This window comes from Brienomyrus brachyistius, chromosome 14, assembly GCF_023856365.1.
Source record: "Brienomyrus brachyistius isolate T26 chromosome 14, BBRACH_0.4, whole genome shotgun sequence".
Classification (NCBI taxonomy): domain Eukaryota; kingdom Metazoa; phylum Chordata; class Actinopteri; order Osteoglossiformes; family Mormyridae; genus Brienomyrus; species Brienomyrus brachyistius.
In genome coordinates, this window is record NC_064546.1 from 6048419 (window position 1) to 6064192 (window position 15774).

At 42.1% G+C, this 15774-nt stretch overlaps 1 protein-coding gene across 8 annotated transcripts in view; it reads right to left on the bottom strand.

Moving 5' to 3' along the window:
* The window catches only part of akap6 (A kinase (PRKA) anchor protein 6), a 168444-nt gene that overhangs the window by 89311 nt on the left and 63359 nt on the right, over positions 1-15774 (bottom strand). For all 8 annotated transcript variants that reach the window (XM_048974096.1, XM_048974095.1, XM_048974098.1 and 5 more), the window contains 3 exons: positions 10768-10890; positions 3763-3859; positions 1050-1213 (listed from right to left, as the gene is read on the bottom strand). In XM_048974096.1, the coding sequence (XP_048830053.1) occupies positions 1050-1213; positions 3763-3859; positions 10768-10890 (384 nt within the window). The remainder of the gene's footprint in view (positions 1-1049; positions 1214-3762; positions 3860-10767; positions 10891-15774) is intronic.

Here is a 15774-nt window from a genome sequence, read left to right on the forward strand (position 1 = left end):
TTGATATATTCATGTATTTTAAAGATTTTCGGGTGACATTTATAATTTTAAACACAAAAATGTTTTAGTATGCCTTTCTAGAGACTTAGAGCACTGGGTGACACCCTCGCTGTAGGCCAGCGTGTGTTTTTTTCAGCCCGCTTACAGCGGCAAGAGGTAAAACACACAGTGCGGAGAGAGATTAGTAGCTCTGTGCCTGACCTTCCTCCTGCTACAATAGCCATCTTCTAATTAGGCAATGCATCTGATCGTCATTAAGAGCAATGAGATAATGAATCACTCACTCCGCTCTTTGTTAATTTGCTGTAACCAAGCAGCTAATGGATGTCAGAGCTGACTGATCGCACTGATTGTGGTGATTTATAATTGCGAAGAAACTATTTAAAAGCAGCCAGTTTATTTGTGTCACCCTTACAAAAAGGTGTTGTTTACGGAACAGGAGAAGGTGAACACTTCATAGAATGTGTGGATTTACGTGATGAACAGGACATAGATATAAACTCTATACACTACAAATTATACACGAATCAAATGACCCTAGAGCAGGTTTAAGACCATCCTATCAGCAACCTTAACCCTACTGAAGTGACATAAGCGGCTTCACCGTGGGAGTACAAACAGTGCCATGAATGAATGGAAGGCAAGCTTCTTCTAAAGTCAGCCTGGAGTGTAATTACATAATGACATTTAACATGAGTGGCCCTCAATCCTGAATGAAGGTCTTTAAAATTCCACACAGAGCACAAGGTGAGTAAAACAAATATCAGGCTGCACATTCACCACACCTTATATGTGTGCTTTCTGTAATTATTCATGCAGCCTTGCCTACCTTAGCTTTCATTAAAGAAAGGCTTGATATTTACATCATGCATATCTAGGCGTGATCTGTCCTCTCGGAGGAAACGTCGTAGCCTAAAGTTTCGCTGCCGCCGTTTCCTATGCTAATAGGCGCGGCCCCTACCCGCGCCGCCCGTCTGTTTGTTTATTTTGCTGAGCGCACACAGCGTTGCCGCGGGCCGGGAGACGGGGATGGCGTGCGGCCCGTTTACCTGGGGGCTGGCTGCTCCGACGCCCACCTCCTGCGATGCCTGGCTAGCCAGCATCTGGGCTTTGATGCTGTCCAGGGCACGCAGGATCCAGCTGTGCTGCCGGCGAATCTGCCTCTGTAGCTGCTGCCACTGGTGTGCGATGGTCTGCAGCGTGTCCCTTAGGCCTGTATGGGGTGCCAAGGGGCACAGCCCGGGGGGATGGGGGCAGAGGTATTGGGGAGAAATGAGATGACATGAGCACATGGAGGCCACCTCCCTATGCCACCTCAAGCTCTTGGTCAGTTAATTGCAGAATTAATATCACTATATTGATTCACTTCTTACAGAAAGTAAAAGACCACAGATCAATGGTTCAGTGACTATAGTTCCCTAGTTTTTAATAGTTCTCTCTACAGTGATCCATATTTCCTTACAGCTTTTATACCTGCATAATACATTGCTGTTGGTATTGGATGCAGATTGTGCTACTCACATAAACATAGATGAAAGTTCTCTTCTTAGGTGCACTAGGTAGCCTTTTCTACAAGACTGACTGCCCAAGTGGCTGAGAGTTTGGAGCCAAAAGCAAAGGAGAGACTGTGTGAAAGTTGCCGACAAGCTGGCACTGGACAAAGGCATGACATGTGATGTGGGGATGCCAGGAGAAAAGAGTCTGGGTTTATTATTTCCCCCTTTCAGGACAAAGAGAACAGGGAGAAAGTGTGGGAAATTAACTACACAACCAAAGTTAGTTTAGTTTTTTTTTATTTTAGTGAGAACGTAGTTGAACACTAAGCACATTGCTAGGTTACCTGGCAACTTAAATTGAGTCCAGATGTTCACAGAAACCAGAGAAAATCTCCACAAAAGAGCAGTGAATCTCAGAATCACTGCCCTCTAGTGGATGGGTGGACTGCTTACAATATCTGACAATATATCAACTTTTACTTATTTTAATGAAAACAAAATTAGGTTTGCGCCTCGTTGTAATTTGTGTGTGCTATTAGTTATGCTTCTTTTTAGTTTCAAAAACTTTCCCTAGGTATACTGTAGCTTCTGTTAATTATAATATGATTTCCCTGTTATGGAGCAGCATGGTGGTGCAGTGGTTAGCACTGTTGCCTCACACCTCCAGAGCCAGGTTTTTGAGTTTGTATTTTCTTCCTTTGTCATCGTGGGGTTACCTCCGGGTATTCCAGTTTCCTCCTATAGTCCAAGAACGTGCTGAGGCTAATTGGAATTACCAAATTGCCCATAAGTATGCATGTGTGAGTGAATGGTGTGTGAGTGTGTCCTGAGATGAGCTGGTGCCCCATCCTGGGCTGTTCCCTTCCTTGCATTGATAGCCTCTGGGATAGGCTCTGAACCCCCCGCAATCCTGAATAGGACAAGCTGCTTCAGAATATGGATGGACTTCCCTGTTGTGGTGTAATACAAGACAATTTTTACTATTCATTATTTAGTTACTATACACAGCTGGTTGGAAAAACTGAGGGATCTTGATTATTATTATGATATAAATACAGTCTATATGTGATTTAGAGCTGGATCTACAAACAGATACTGGATTCTAAGGGTAAAACCAAGTTTCAGTGATTGTCTAACTGATTGTTGAATGTGGCTTTAAAAACCGGAATTCTGCTTGGTGTGAAAAAGTGCCTGTGTGCCCCTTTGATGTCTTTTTTCATCCCTCTGCTGAGGTAAGGGTTACGTATTCCTGTCTTGTAGGTGGAACCTGGCTCTCACCCTCATCCTTTTTCGCCTAGTTTGATCCTCTATGCAAAAACCTAGGCAATTTGAAACGATCCTCTGCCGCCAGAGCACACTGTGCAACACTAATCCTCATTTCCGTTACAAGTCATTTTCTACTCCGCCAGCAATACCGGCGCAAAGATCATTCCCCAAATCCTATTCCTTCAGAGTAATTAAAAAGCATAAATTAAGATAAATGAAAACGAGGTGAAATTTAAAATGTGACCCCGCTTTTGTCGTTTGCGTGGATTACACCCCGTATTGTCTATCCACTGTCGAACAATGCGAGTTCCTGCTTCTACCTGCAGAATTATTACTGATCTGCTGAGTTGCTAGGAAACCAGGTATTACTGGTTTTACAGGATACTGGAGAGAGATTTGCAATTAATAATTGTGGTGTCCAATACAAACTAACTGAAGGTGCTGGAAGCCAGAGCAGATTAAATAGAAAGACAAAGAGGGATGGGGGGAGGAAGGGGGTGTGAGACTAAAAGAGGGGGGGGTGGCAAAGTGGCTGGATGCTAGCAAATCACAGCGGGACTCAGTTGCTTGAGCTTTCAGACAGGCTCTGCTCCTGGGGGCCATCTGCATTTTTAATGGTCGGCAGCTTAACAACCAGCCAGGAGACACCTTGCCAAGCGGGAGGCCGGCTTAGCAGATTTGTCCGTTTGCAGAGTGCGCCGCTGCCTGCTTGAGGTGAACAGTGTTGGAGTGGGAGGGGTGTCTGGGAGATGCCCTGTGATTCCCAAGCCACTGTTCTTAATGCTGCTCGCCTGATATACTTTGTCCCGGCACCTTCCTTCAGCCATCACCTGGCGCACAGCCTGCTGCCTTTTTACAGACCTCATTCACCGCAGAAAGTCATTTGTACAGTATATGGAAAGCCCTCTATCCCTTGCTCGCTGAAAGATTTATAAATGCTGAAGGTCAGTATGTTAATGTAGACATTAATAATGAATGCAGAGGGTTTCCAGCATGCTACCTGATTTGTGGGAGATGATGACTTCCAGCAGCTGCTTGCCTTCCTCCAGCACGCCATCTTTCAGGGAGCAATGGCTGTCCACGTTCAGCTTGAAGCTCTGTGCCAGGAGAAAGGACATGTGGCATAACGACTCCCACTGGCCGGACGCCCCCATGCACTCACAACACTCGTAACCTCCAAAATGCAACCTCAACATAACCAGCCTCTCCCCTCTCCTGAAACACAAAGTCTTCCCAAGCCTATACTAGTTCTGTTCTACCTTGCAGTTGTCGAGTCCATTCTCACAGCCCCAATCACTATTTGGGTCAATGTGGCAATGGTCCAATCTAAAGTGAAAATGCAGGACATCAACCATGAGATCATCTGCAGAGAAAATCATTAGCTGCAACCTCCCCCTAATCCAGGAACTAGATGCATCCAGGATGAGGAAGTAAACTGAGAAGATCCTTTTCATGTTGGCCATGAGATCATTACAGATCCCGTTCATGCTGGCTATGAGCTGAAAAGGTCATTGTCGATCCCTTTCATGCTGACCATGTGCTGAGAAGACCAGTGCCGAACCCTTTCATACTAATATTAAGCTGAGAAGACCATTGCTGATCCCTTTCATGCTGACACTGAGCTGAGATAATCATTGTCAATCTCTTTCATGCTGGCCAAGAGCTGAGAATATAACAGATCCCTTTAATGCTGGCCACAAGCAGTACCAAACACTGTCTTCTGAATGTTATAGATTCATAAAAGTGAACTCCATTCACCACTTAAACAGTTTTTTTCCAAAGGCAATATCCTATATTAATCAGAAATGATACATGCAGTAACTAAATTGCAGCGCAATGATTGTTCAATGGTATACTTTTGTATACTATACAGTCTGCTATTTTGTTCCTCTTGTACCATGATGTATATTGTCTGCACATTGTGCATATCACATACCCTGTATATCTTGTGTAGTGTTTTTAGGTGAAGTTCTGTGTGGTGTTTATTGTATGGTAGGTGTACTCAGTGTGACCAATTCAGCATAACAAACTCTTCGGCCTCTTTGTCTCCCTGGCAGTGGCAGATCTAGAGAATTGTATATGGGGTGGCAAAGGGGTGGCAAGAGGTGTTGGCAGGGTGGCATGGAGTGGTATGTGGGAGTTCTTGTATAGGAATACAATTGTACTTCTGTAGGCAAATGTATTCAACAAAAGATCCACAAATACATTTTTACAACATTTATTTTGACATAATGTTAAAGTTTTTCTCGATTGCTTTGGAGCATTTCTTACATGACAATTAACATTTGCAAAACAACAAGTGTAACCCCTACACCATATCACTTCTGCACAGCAGGACATAATTTCTCATTGCTTAACACAAATTTCCAAATATTTTAGTACATACATGCAAATGGTTTTGTACAGTTAACATCATTTTGCACAATTTTCAGTTGCTTTAGTCTAATTGCTCAAAATAGATTAATTAGTTTTATACTGTAATAATTTTACACCCAAAACAATAAATGTATGTGATCATCGTGTTAACCACCCCATGCAAAACAGTTAACCAAGCTTTCAAAGTGCTTTAAAAATATATTCTATAAATAGTGATATGCCATCGTTCTATTTTTGGTTCCTACAGTACATGATTTTGTTGTCTTTTTGTTGTTCCTGTATTGCTATTTTATTGGCTTTTACTATGTGACATTTTGGTTTGCTATTGCATTGTTTTGACATCTGAAGAAGTTACATGTGCAAGTCAGTGCCTTCTATTTACATACTGCAATATAGAATCTTGCAATGATTTTCTGCCGTGCAGAAATGACATTAAAATGTGGTCATTACACTTGTTCTTTTGCAAATGCTAATTGTCATTTGAAAACTGCTCCACAGCAATTAAGAATAATTGTAAGTATCAGTTTGCTAAAGAAAAATGATCGGTCAGTGACTATGAGAAAGTGGGAACCCACTCATTCAGCATTTTGACTTTCATGGTCAAAACAATACTTTTTGTACTTTTTCATTTTGGTGGTGCTGACTAATCCATCCATTTTCCAAACCGCTTATCCTACTGGGTCGCGGGGGGTCCGGAACCTATCCTGGAAGCAATGGGCACAAGGCAGGGAACAACCCAGGATGGGGGGCCAGCCCATCACAGGGAACACTCACACACCATGCACTCCTATGGGCAATTTAGCAACAATTAGCCTCAGCATGTATTTGGATGGTGGGAGGAAACCAGAATACCCGGAGGAAACTCCACGACGACATGGGGAGAACATGCAAACTCCACACACAAGCGACCCAGGCAGAGACTCGAACCCAGGTCCCAGAGGTGTGAGGCAACAGTGCTAACTACTGCACCACCATGCCGCTCCATGCTGACTAATTCATTGGTGAGATTATTTGCTTTTGAGACATGAGTTAATTTTTATGTGTAAGTTACAGGCTTTTGCAGCTGAGCTGTTGTGTTGATCCATATGCCTGAACTATATTGAAAATGCTCTTATAGTCTTGAGAACGTTAGGTATGTTTCATGAAATGTGCCAAAGCAATCAAGAAAAACTCTAATACACACTTCCCCAAGTTTATCTTAAAAATCGTCAATAGGAACATGCAAAAAACTGTACAGCTCCCGCAGGCTCTGCACTACGAATCTGGACATGTCTGACCACATGTTTTTTAAGACAGCTTAAGGCTGTGGTTCTTGTGCTGTGCAGCAGAATGTTTCACAAACATATCCAAATGAAGTGTTTTTCCACTCTGGTTCTGAGAACAGCTAGATTCCTCAGATGGTCGTCTGCCATGGTTGTACTGTATGGCGCAGCTGAAAAGCTGTGCTCACACTCTACAGTGCCCACTGGCAACCCACTGCTCAAACATTATGGATCCAAACATGCCACTGTTTTGCACCTCTTTCTGTCTTTACTAAAACAAAAGCTAGCTCATTAAACCTAAAAATCAGGTCTTTGAACCCAATTTAGCCAGTGACTGTAGCCTACTTTTGGCTAACTTTTACGGTAACGGACTCTAATTGTTGAATTTCCATTAGCACACAAGCCATACATGGCTAATTCAGCATACATTACATTCATTACTAATTTAAATTTCACTTTTACACAGTTCACAGGTTTGGTAAACTTCAAATGGTGAAGCTCAGACTTCCCCTTAAGACGCAGCACAGTGCAGTGGCTCCTCTCCTCCAAACCCGCATGCAGGCAGACTCGCGCTGTTAGCTCCACACGCCATGCACATTTTAGTGCACTGCTGTAGCTACATTATTGGAGACCTAAGATTGCATTTACAGTTATGCTTTCTTTCCATGTCTTGATTGTTTCAGTGATTTAAGCAGCAAGACACCACTGCTTCCTGGTGAGTAAAGTATGATTCTGGCTTTGATTGTGATCTTATCTGGTGTCACAGTGGGCAGCAGTGCTGCCTTAGACCTTTTGCCCCACTGTGTTCGGGAGGAGTTTGCATAGCCTCATGGGCTAAATTCCTGCCCTTAGGTTCAATAGTGCCTCTAAATTGCTTGCTGTGTATGTCTTCATGGACTGACATCCCATCCAGGCTGTACCCCAGCTGTGTGCTCTGTGATGGACTGGCATCCTGTTCAGGTTGTACCCCAGCCGTGTGCCCTATGATGGACTGGCATCCTCTCCAGGCTGTACCCCAGCCCTATGCCCTGAGATGGACTGGCATCCTGTCCAGGCTGTACCCCAGCCCTGTGCCCTATGATGGACTGGCATCCTGTTCAGGCTGTACCCCAGCCGTGTGCCCTGTGATGGACTGGCATCCTGTTCAGGCTGTACCCCAGCCGTGTGCCCTATGATGGACTGGCATCCTGTCCAGGCTGTACCGCAGCCGTGTGCCCTATGATGGACTGGCATCCTGTCCAGGCTGTACCGCAGCCGTGTGCCCTGTGATGGACTGGCATCCAGTCTAGGCTGTACCCCAGCCCTATGTCCTGTGATGGACTGGCATCCTGTCCAGGCTGTACCCCAGCCCTATGCCCTGTGATGGACTGGCATCTTGTTCAGGCTGCACTTCAGCCTTGTGCCCTGTGATGAACTGGCATTCTGTCCAGGCTGTACCCCAGCCCTGTGCCCTGTGTTCCCTGGGATAGGCTCCAGGACCCTGGTTACATGGTTTGAAGATGAATGAAATGATGAATGAATGAAAACTCTTCATGTTGTAGTTAAAGACATTTTGTAATTAGATGGCTGGATATTGTAATAATAATAAACTTGTGAGCATGTAGGAGACATCACAGCTAGCCTCTCCAGCCTGTCCATACTGTAATCCTGATTCACCATTTCGCCTTACAAGAGACTGTAAAGCATCCTACAAACTCTTCCAAGGGAATTCCTTGTCCCCTTTACCAATTCATCCCACAACTCGCCAGACACCTGTACTGAATATTCTCCCAAGCCAGCTGCACCGTTTACAGTGATATGTGTGTCATGCCATAGCTGATGTGACCGCAAACACAAATTTCCCTTCTCCTGCTAGGTTTCGCCTCACATTTAATTGCTACTGCTATTATAACTTTCATGTTGATGTGGTAACACAGAGTAGGCTTTCGCAGGCACACCTGTACACTGGCCTGAGTGCAGAGCGCAGGATTCCAGATCTGCAAGGTTGGGAACCAGGCTGTGCTTCTGAAGATGCAGAAAGCAAGAGGGGGAAGGAAAGATTTCCTGAGGGAAATGGGCGGAGAGGCGCCTGCAGCCATCTTCGCCGGGGATTGCAGACTCTTCAGATCTCAGCCGGCCTGCTTAGCGCGATTATGGTGGGTTCTGATCGAAGCAGCTGGCTGAAGGTGGGTGGAGGGAACTGCAGTTCGCAGTAACTGCCCTGGACTGCTCTCTATGCGCAAATAGTGCATGCAGCAGACAACAGGACACATTGCGGGGAGAATCCGCTCCTAATTATTGCTCCACAGTGACTTGATACATAATCAGTGATTCCCCAGATCAATACTGACCTAAAGACAGTGACCAGCTTCCAGATACACATCCAAGGTAGCTTCTATAGATGTACCAAGATCAGTTATCCAAGATCAAGATCAATTACCCTCTTCTAAATGTCAGTTAACAGTCAGTTACCGACCTCTACACCTCAACCGCTCTCAAATGCTGATGATCTGACTTTTCTGCATCCTGATGCACAGTCAGCTGCTTGCTTGTAAATGCTGATGCACATCTTATCATAGAAACAGTGAATACATCCCATCATACAAATATGCCTGACACGCTGGTGTTAACGGGGCGTGAGACCTCTCGAGGGATGCTCCACCAGCACAATGGCAGACAGGCGATCTCAGTGGATTTAAAGGGGCCAGACAGGTTATCGCCCACCAGACATCAATAGATGTTTGATGAACCTTCTGGAGCACAAGCACCAGCTCTGGCAAAAGATGTAATCCTCGAATCACAGAGAGAGGGGGCCTCCTGGATGAGGAATGAATACCTTCATGGACGGAGGCGTGCAGAGATGGCCACACGGCGGGGTGACTGGGTCTGCCATGAGCGGCAGGCTACATGGCAGCATGATTGCGACATGGACAGATGGAGGCGTGGCCTCATGCCTCATTATAGGCACAGGGGTGGAGTGGGACAGCCGGACCTGCACTGAGTGCTGTCTCTGCTGAATAAGCTGATCTCTATTTCCTGTACCCCAGGAATCCCCTGGAGAGGTGGGTGCATGGAATCCCCTCAATAAAGGGCAGATCAGGTGGCTGTTAACAATGAATGAGTCCAAAAATTAGGATCTATTCTATCAAAGCTACTGATTTTATTAATAAAATCTTATTTTAAATTTCATTTTTTTTGTAGTGCAAGAAAAAGATTTAATGCTATATTTTTTCATCTTATACTGTATGAGTAAATTAACAGAAATAAATATTACACAAAAATAATACCTCCTTTTAAAGCCTTAAGAAAAATTATGAAAGAAGATTGACTTCATTTAGGTTTTAAATGTCCTTTCAAATATAAAAAATTTGTCCCAAATTTTCAGGACATCGGTGCAAAACGGGGAAAAATCTGATGCCTGACTTTATTTCATTTGTGTCTGAATGTAACAAGTTAATTTATTGTGTGTGACCAAAAACAAAGTGTTAACTTTAAGACGGCTTTTAAGGTCACTTTTCTCCAGTGTATCTCCACGGCTGTATCATCAGTTGTGGCATTTGGGCCAGAAGGTCTTACGGTCATATACAGGACAGTTTTATATTCTTTCCCAGCTCCAGCTGCTCTTTTACAGCTGCCCTGCGTGCAGTAGTCCAGGCTGTTCATTTTCCACCGGTACGAAGTGCTCTCGTTAATGTGATTCAAAGGCCTGCATCCGCCATCGGCTTCAATCAATAGCCGTTTCATTTCGCACCATCTCTCAATGCCTTATAAAGAGCAGCCACGCTTGCTGGCCTCTCGTTACCGGCCTCCCTCGGGTGCCGGAACATTCCACGATCCTTCCTCCCCGCGCACCAGCTGGACTCCAAATCAAAACATTAAATTGTGTACACCTCGCGTTTGCGGCCTGACAACTGTGGGAATATGAGGAAAAACAAGTGCTTTTCACATTTTTTCCCCTCAGTCGATACATGCTTGTGATGCAAAAGCACGAATATAACACCCACTCCAGGCTGGACACTAAAGAGTAGCTTTTAGGGGAGTAGCAGACCTATCATAGCTCACACAGCCAAACACACACATTCACTCAAGCCAGCTTCTGTGAGTGCTGGAGACTCAGGATAGCAAAGTATGTAAAAAAAGAATGATGTGCATATATGAGAGTGTATGACCAAGAGTGCACAAAGACTCTCTGCAGTGTTCAAATGCATTTTCGTATTTTATATAAAACTGAGGTTAGCCAGACGGGGACCTGAAAAATGCCCCCAAAATTAGTTTCAGGTTTTACCGCACTTTTGATCCCCAAATGTGATCTATGCAATCCCACACACACACAAACACACACAGAATTTTGTATTTTCTGCACATACAGCGGAAAGCGGACAACTCACCAGGTGTGTTTCCAGGTAGAGCTTGAGGCTGGTGGTATCGGCTTTGGGGGGTAGCCAGTTTTCGGTTGTCTCTAGGGCCTCTCGTAGCCACTTGATGAACTCATCCAGTTTGCTAACAAAGCCCTGTAATAACAGATTTCAGGAAGAGGTAATTCAGCTTTTGAGATTCATGCAGCCTATTGAAATTTCTACACGACTGCAGTGGAATTTAATTCCAAAAAATTTTGGACATACAGACAAAACTTCATACAGCTGCTGATAAAATACAAGATTCTCTTTCCCAGCCAGACCAACACTTGCAATTTATGCAGACAAATTCAATTGTTTGAAAATCCCATTTGAAACCACCAGATATTACATTGGAATTTTACAAGAAACTGTTAAATTTCCATTAAGGAAAATAATCAAGTAGTCAAGTTGGAAGCAAATTAAACTTTCACTTGATGTAGCACCTGCACCTTATAGAGAAAGAACTAAAATGAATGTACTTCAATATAAGCCATATATTGTTCAAAGAACAATTCCCACCTGCTTCTAGTCGTTATTAACTGGTTTAATATGATGTCGTTGTGGCGTGTTTCTAGTGCCATCTGCTGGCCAGAAATAAAATTTTTGTTAATTCTTTGATCGAAGTCAGCGTTTGACCATATTCTATTTTTATGTTTTATGCTTGAATTTGGCTGGTGTTTTGTGTTGTTTTCAAATTATATTTTGTAATCAAAGCAAAGTAAAAGGACCATTGGACATATAGCAAGCAATGTGACCCACTCCAGATCTATGGAAATTTTATGGAAGCCTATGAAGTGCTTAATACTGCACGCCCAAAATGTACCATCTGGCCTACCAATTAAAATAAACATGACATAATGCAGCTGACATTGTTTGGAATGCAGGTGTTACAGAGGAAAACACTGTCCAATATAAAGTAAAAGTGAACTTATGATAAGTGAGAGACACCTGGTTTTTTGGGCCCTTGTCAGCAGATGCATGTCAATTGTTTAACAAGACAAAACCAAAACATGAAAATGAATATCACTTCGCAGATATTGAAAGACTGCAAAGATCTACATGTTTTTGCAGACATTGGAAGTTTCCACTAAAAGTCAGTGGTTAGATTACTATCACAAAAAGCATGATGATATGTGAAGCAGAGACCGGGCTGGTGGGAGTCTACTGGTTGGAAAGAGTAATGTGATACAGTGAAGAATTACAGAAAACCTCTCTCTCTCTCGCTTTCCAGAAGCAGAAGTAAAGAGAAAGAGAGAAAGCTCATCACGTCACACATGACTAGGCCTTCGAGGTGCCTCCGGTGGAACCTTCAGCTGCCAGCTGTCTGTTGCCATGAGGATGAAGTCATCTCTGGAGGCCCACATGCTAATGCAATCAATCACACCAGAGTGTGACACGTATCATCTCAGGGTAGCGTGCCTCACTGGCTCAGCCTGCTCTACTGGGTGATAACCCAGTAATACTCGTCCTCCAAACTGGGAAGGGGACTTCACAAAAAGGCTGCATATTATCGATCTTCCTCTTAAAGCCTAGTTTTCCATTCTTGGTTACAGTACTATTTTGATGTCTGAATTTTAAACATACATCAGTGAGTGTAGAAAATGGATGGATGGATGGATGGATGGATGGATGGATGGATGGATGGATGGATTAGCAATATACATTTTCCACAGCTGGAAGTTGTGGTAGTTTTAGCATTTATCTTCAGTCATTAACTTCCAATGAACATTGAGCATTTATGTCTGTATATTAATAGGAATTTCACATGTTCAGTCATACTTGCTTTACAAAATTCTTGTACTAAATTTTTAGTATATTTCATTGCAGTATTCAATTTTTCTTCTATAAAAGTGCTAAGGACTGAACTATATCATGCAACTCTATATTGTTCCAGCAGATGGTGCCACTTTTATTTAAGCACTTTTATTTATCAAGCCGACTGTTATTCAGTGTAACTGGTAGCGTTTAACGTTTAAAGTATGTTAATAAATGTTTTATGTGATACAGTTAATCCACTAAATCTATATAACTTTTTAACATTAAAGATGATCTTTTGCATAATCTTGAATACAGCAATTGGAACACTCACTGTTTCAAGTATGTTATGTATTTATTCAATTTATATACTTATTGTACATACTACATTTGTGAAAAAGACAAGTGACAGAAATTATTCATGGTACTTGAAAGAAAATATTTGACGTTTGTTGAAATATCAAACAAAGTCATATTTATGTTACACTAATCGAATCATCTTTTGTTAAATGTGCATTACTTGCAAATATATTTTTACTGAGATGACCTGCAAATCCTTTTTCAAATATCCTTGATTGTCCTCAAACACTTAGAAATGGTTGGGGTGAGGTATAGCTGACTGGAAAATGTTTTCACAATGGAAATCTGGCATGAGTTTCCTGTATTGCCACACGATGGCACTGTAGTGTTTAAGTTCTCAGCCTCTCTAGCATATGAATAACATCAAGTACATTTGGTACTCAAAATGGCTCATGCTGAAGTTACATCAAAAACAATGTTTACTACCAGACAGAAATTTATCAAACACATAATGAATGTTGAAGTTGAAGAAATATCACTGCAGGAAGCCAGCAATGTTTCTAAATTACAGAGATTTACTATTGAATAATTTGGGAATTTGACTATTATTTGAATTGTACTCAAGGGTGAATTTTATGGCAAATTGTAGGTAACTGACAATACCACTCACATCAATGTAGGGCTGCAGTGATTAGTCGACGTAGTCGTATTTTTAATTAATGATTCTTTTTTATTTATTTTAATAAAACTACGTTCATCATTTCTAAAAAACATCAATTCATTATAACAAATGAATTGAATGAACAAATTATAACAAACGTCTATTCATGTTTATTAAATTATCATTAGTACGGAGCTATTAATACGGAACTTTTAATGTCTTTTGTATTTACTAGTGTTGGGTGGTATACCGGTTCAAACCGAAAACCGTTTTTTATTACTGTTATGATATGATTTTTTCTTATACCGCAATACCAGTTTAAACAGCCTACACAACATTCGGAAAGTGGTGCAGCGGGAAACTGTTTAAGGGGGGACCTTTTTCACTGCTGCACCGCAAAACATCAGAAACGGAAGATATAGCTGATGCTGGAGTTGAAAATAATGATACCAACAGTGCAGTTTTCGCCTCATTCGCCACACTTCACACAGCACCACTACAGCGCAGGCGCGCGTGCACGCACACACACAAACACACACACACACACACACTAGCGCAGCCCCTCCCCTCTTCTCAATAGCCGCTGAATACATTCGCTTAGTGGGTTAACACACGCATACGGAGTTGGCCGAACATGGCATATGCTGCAGTTGAAGGCACTTCGCAAGCTGCTTTAGTAAAAAAAAAAAATGCAAAAGTGCCGTTTGGAAGAATTTTGCAGATAAGCATGGAAATGCTAAAGATGTCGATAAGCTTCTATGCAAATAGTGCTACAAAGTCCTGCAGCATGTCAAACTTGGCAAAGCACCTTAAAGACCGACATCCCGGTCTTCATGAGAAATTTTGCAAGGTCAGTAAAGCTCGTTTTTCAGCAACACTGAACTATTAAACACTTTTCAAAAATGTCAACTTCCCAGTAAACACGGAATGTTCAGGAAACGTTCCCTAAAGGTTCCCTGAAGGTTCCGACCCTTAGAGAATGTTCTTGGAATGGTCTAAAAAGGTTACACAAAATGTGACCTTTTACAAACGTTCCTAGAACATTCTCTAAAAGGTCACATTTTGTAGAACCTTGGGAGAACCTTTTGGGAACGTTTCCTGAAGGTTCTACTAAGGTTACGTTTTTGTAACCTTTTATGAATGTTCTGTGAATGTTCTCTTGAGGTTACTTTTTATTGAACCATAAAATAACCTTTAGGGCAGTGGTTCTCACACAAGGTCCCCGGGTCCCTGATAGAGTGCCAGATTTGAAAAAGACGACGTGCGCTCGCGGATGCTGCTTATCGTCTGGGGAACTAGCGACTTAAAGACGGGTTCGCTTAAGTGATCTTGGGAACGTTCCTGCACCGCTCAGTGAACGTTCGCGGAACGGAAAATTGTTGGCTGGGTTAGCCGGCACATACCATAACATTAGCTGTTTATCTATAAGCAGTTAGCCAACAAACCGTATGTTCTCATTAAGGTAGCGGATAGGCGCAATGGCTAATAATAAAATAAAGTGGGAACAATGCAAAAATGTAAAACAAAAATGTGTCCTGTAAAATCCTGTAAAATGTGGTAAATGCCCAGTCATACTTAAAAAAAATACATGAATCTCCTTTGAGGAAGTGTTTGCACAGATGTTTAGCCTAAAATCCGACACTGATTGATGGTGCCAGTGTGTGGGTTCATGCACATTGGACTTGTTGGGACAAGTGTCGTTATAGTAAACTAAAACGAAAACGGACACTAAATAAAAGAAAATAATTTGTGAACTAAGATAAAAATTAAAACCATATTTACAAAAACAAACAAAAAATGTCTATGTCTAATTTGCAAAAAAATACGGCTAGACCACCAACATCTTTTTAAATATCTTTTTACCTTGTTTAACCACAGAATCTCCTGTTTTCAAGGGTGTTGTGGCTGCTGATCTGTCCCTTTCTTCATCGCGATTTAAATGCTTATCGCTTGTGTTGGTTGTGGTGTTCTCCACTAACCGAATATATTAAGCATTATAACTTTTAGGCATCACAATACGCATCTCATCAATATTATAGGCATAATATTAATCTGCTTATTGAATTGTGGGTGAAAACAATGTTCATATAGTGCCGAAAAACCTGCGGACATTATCTGAAGCCCTGCAATGGCAAACAGGTTGTTGTTATCGAAATTTAATTATTTATTTATCGAAATATAATTTTTCAGGAGGAAAATTAATTGTTTAGATTAATCGACCAATTGAAAAAAATTTATATTTTTATAAATTTACATCTCCCATAAGCAATTATGTAAGTATT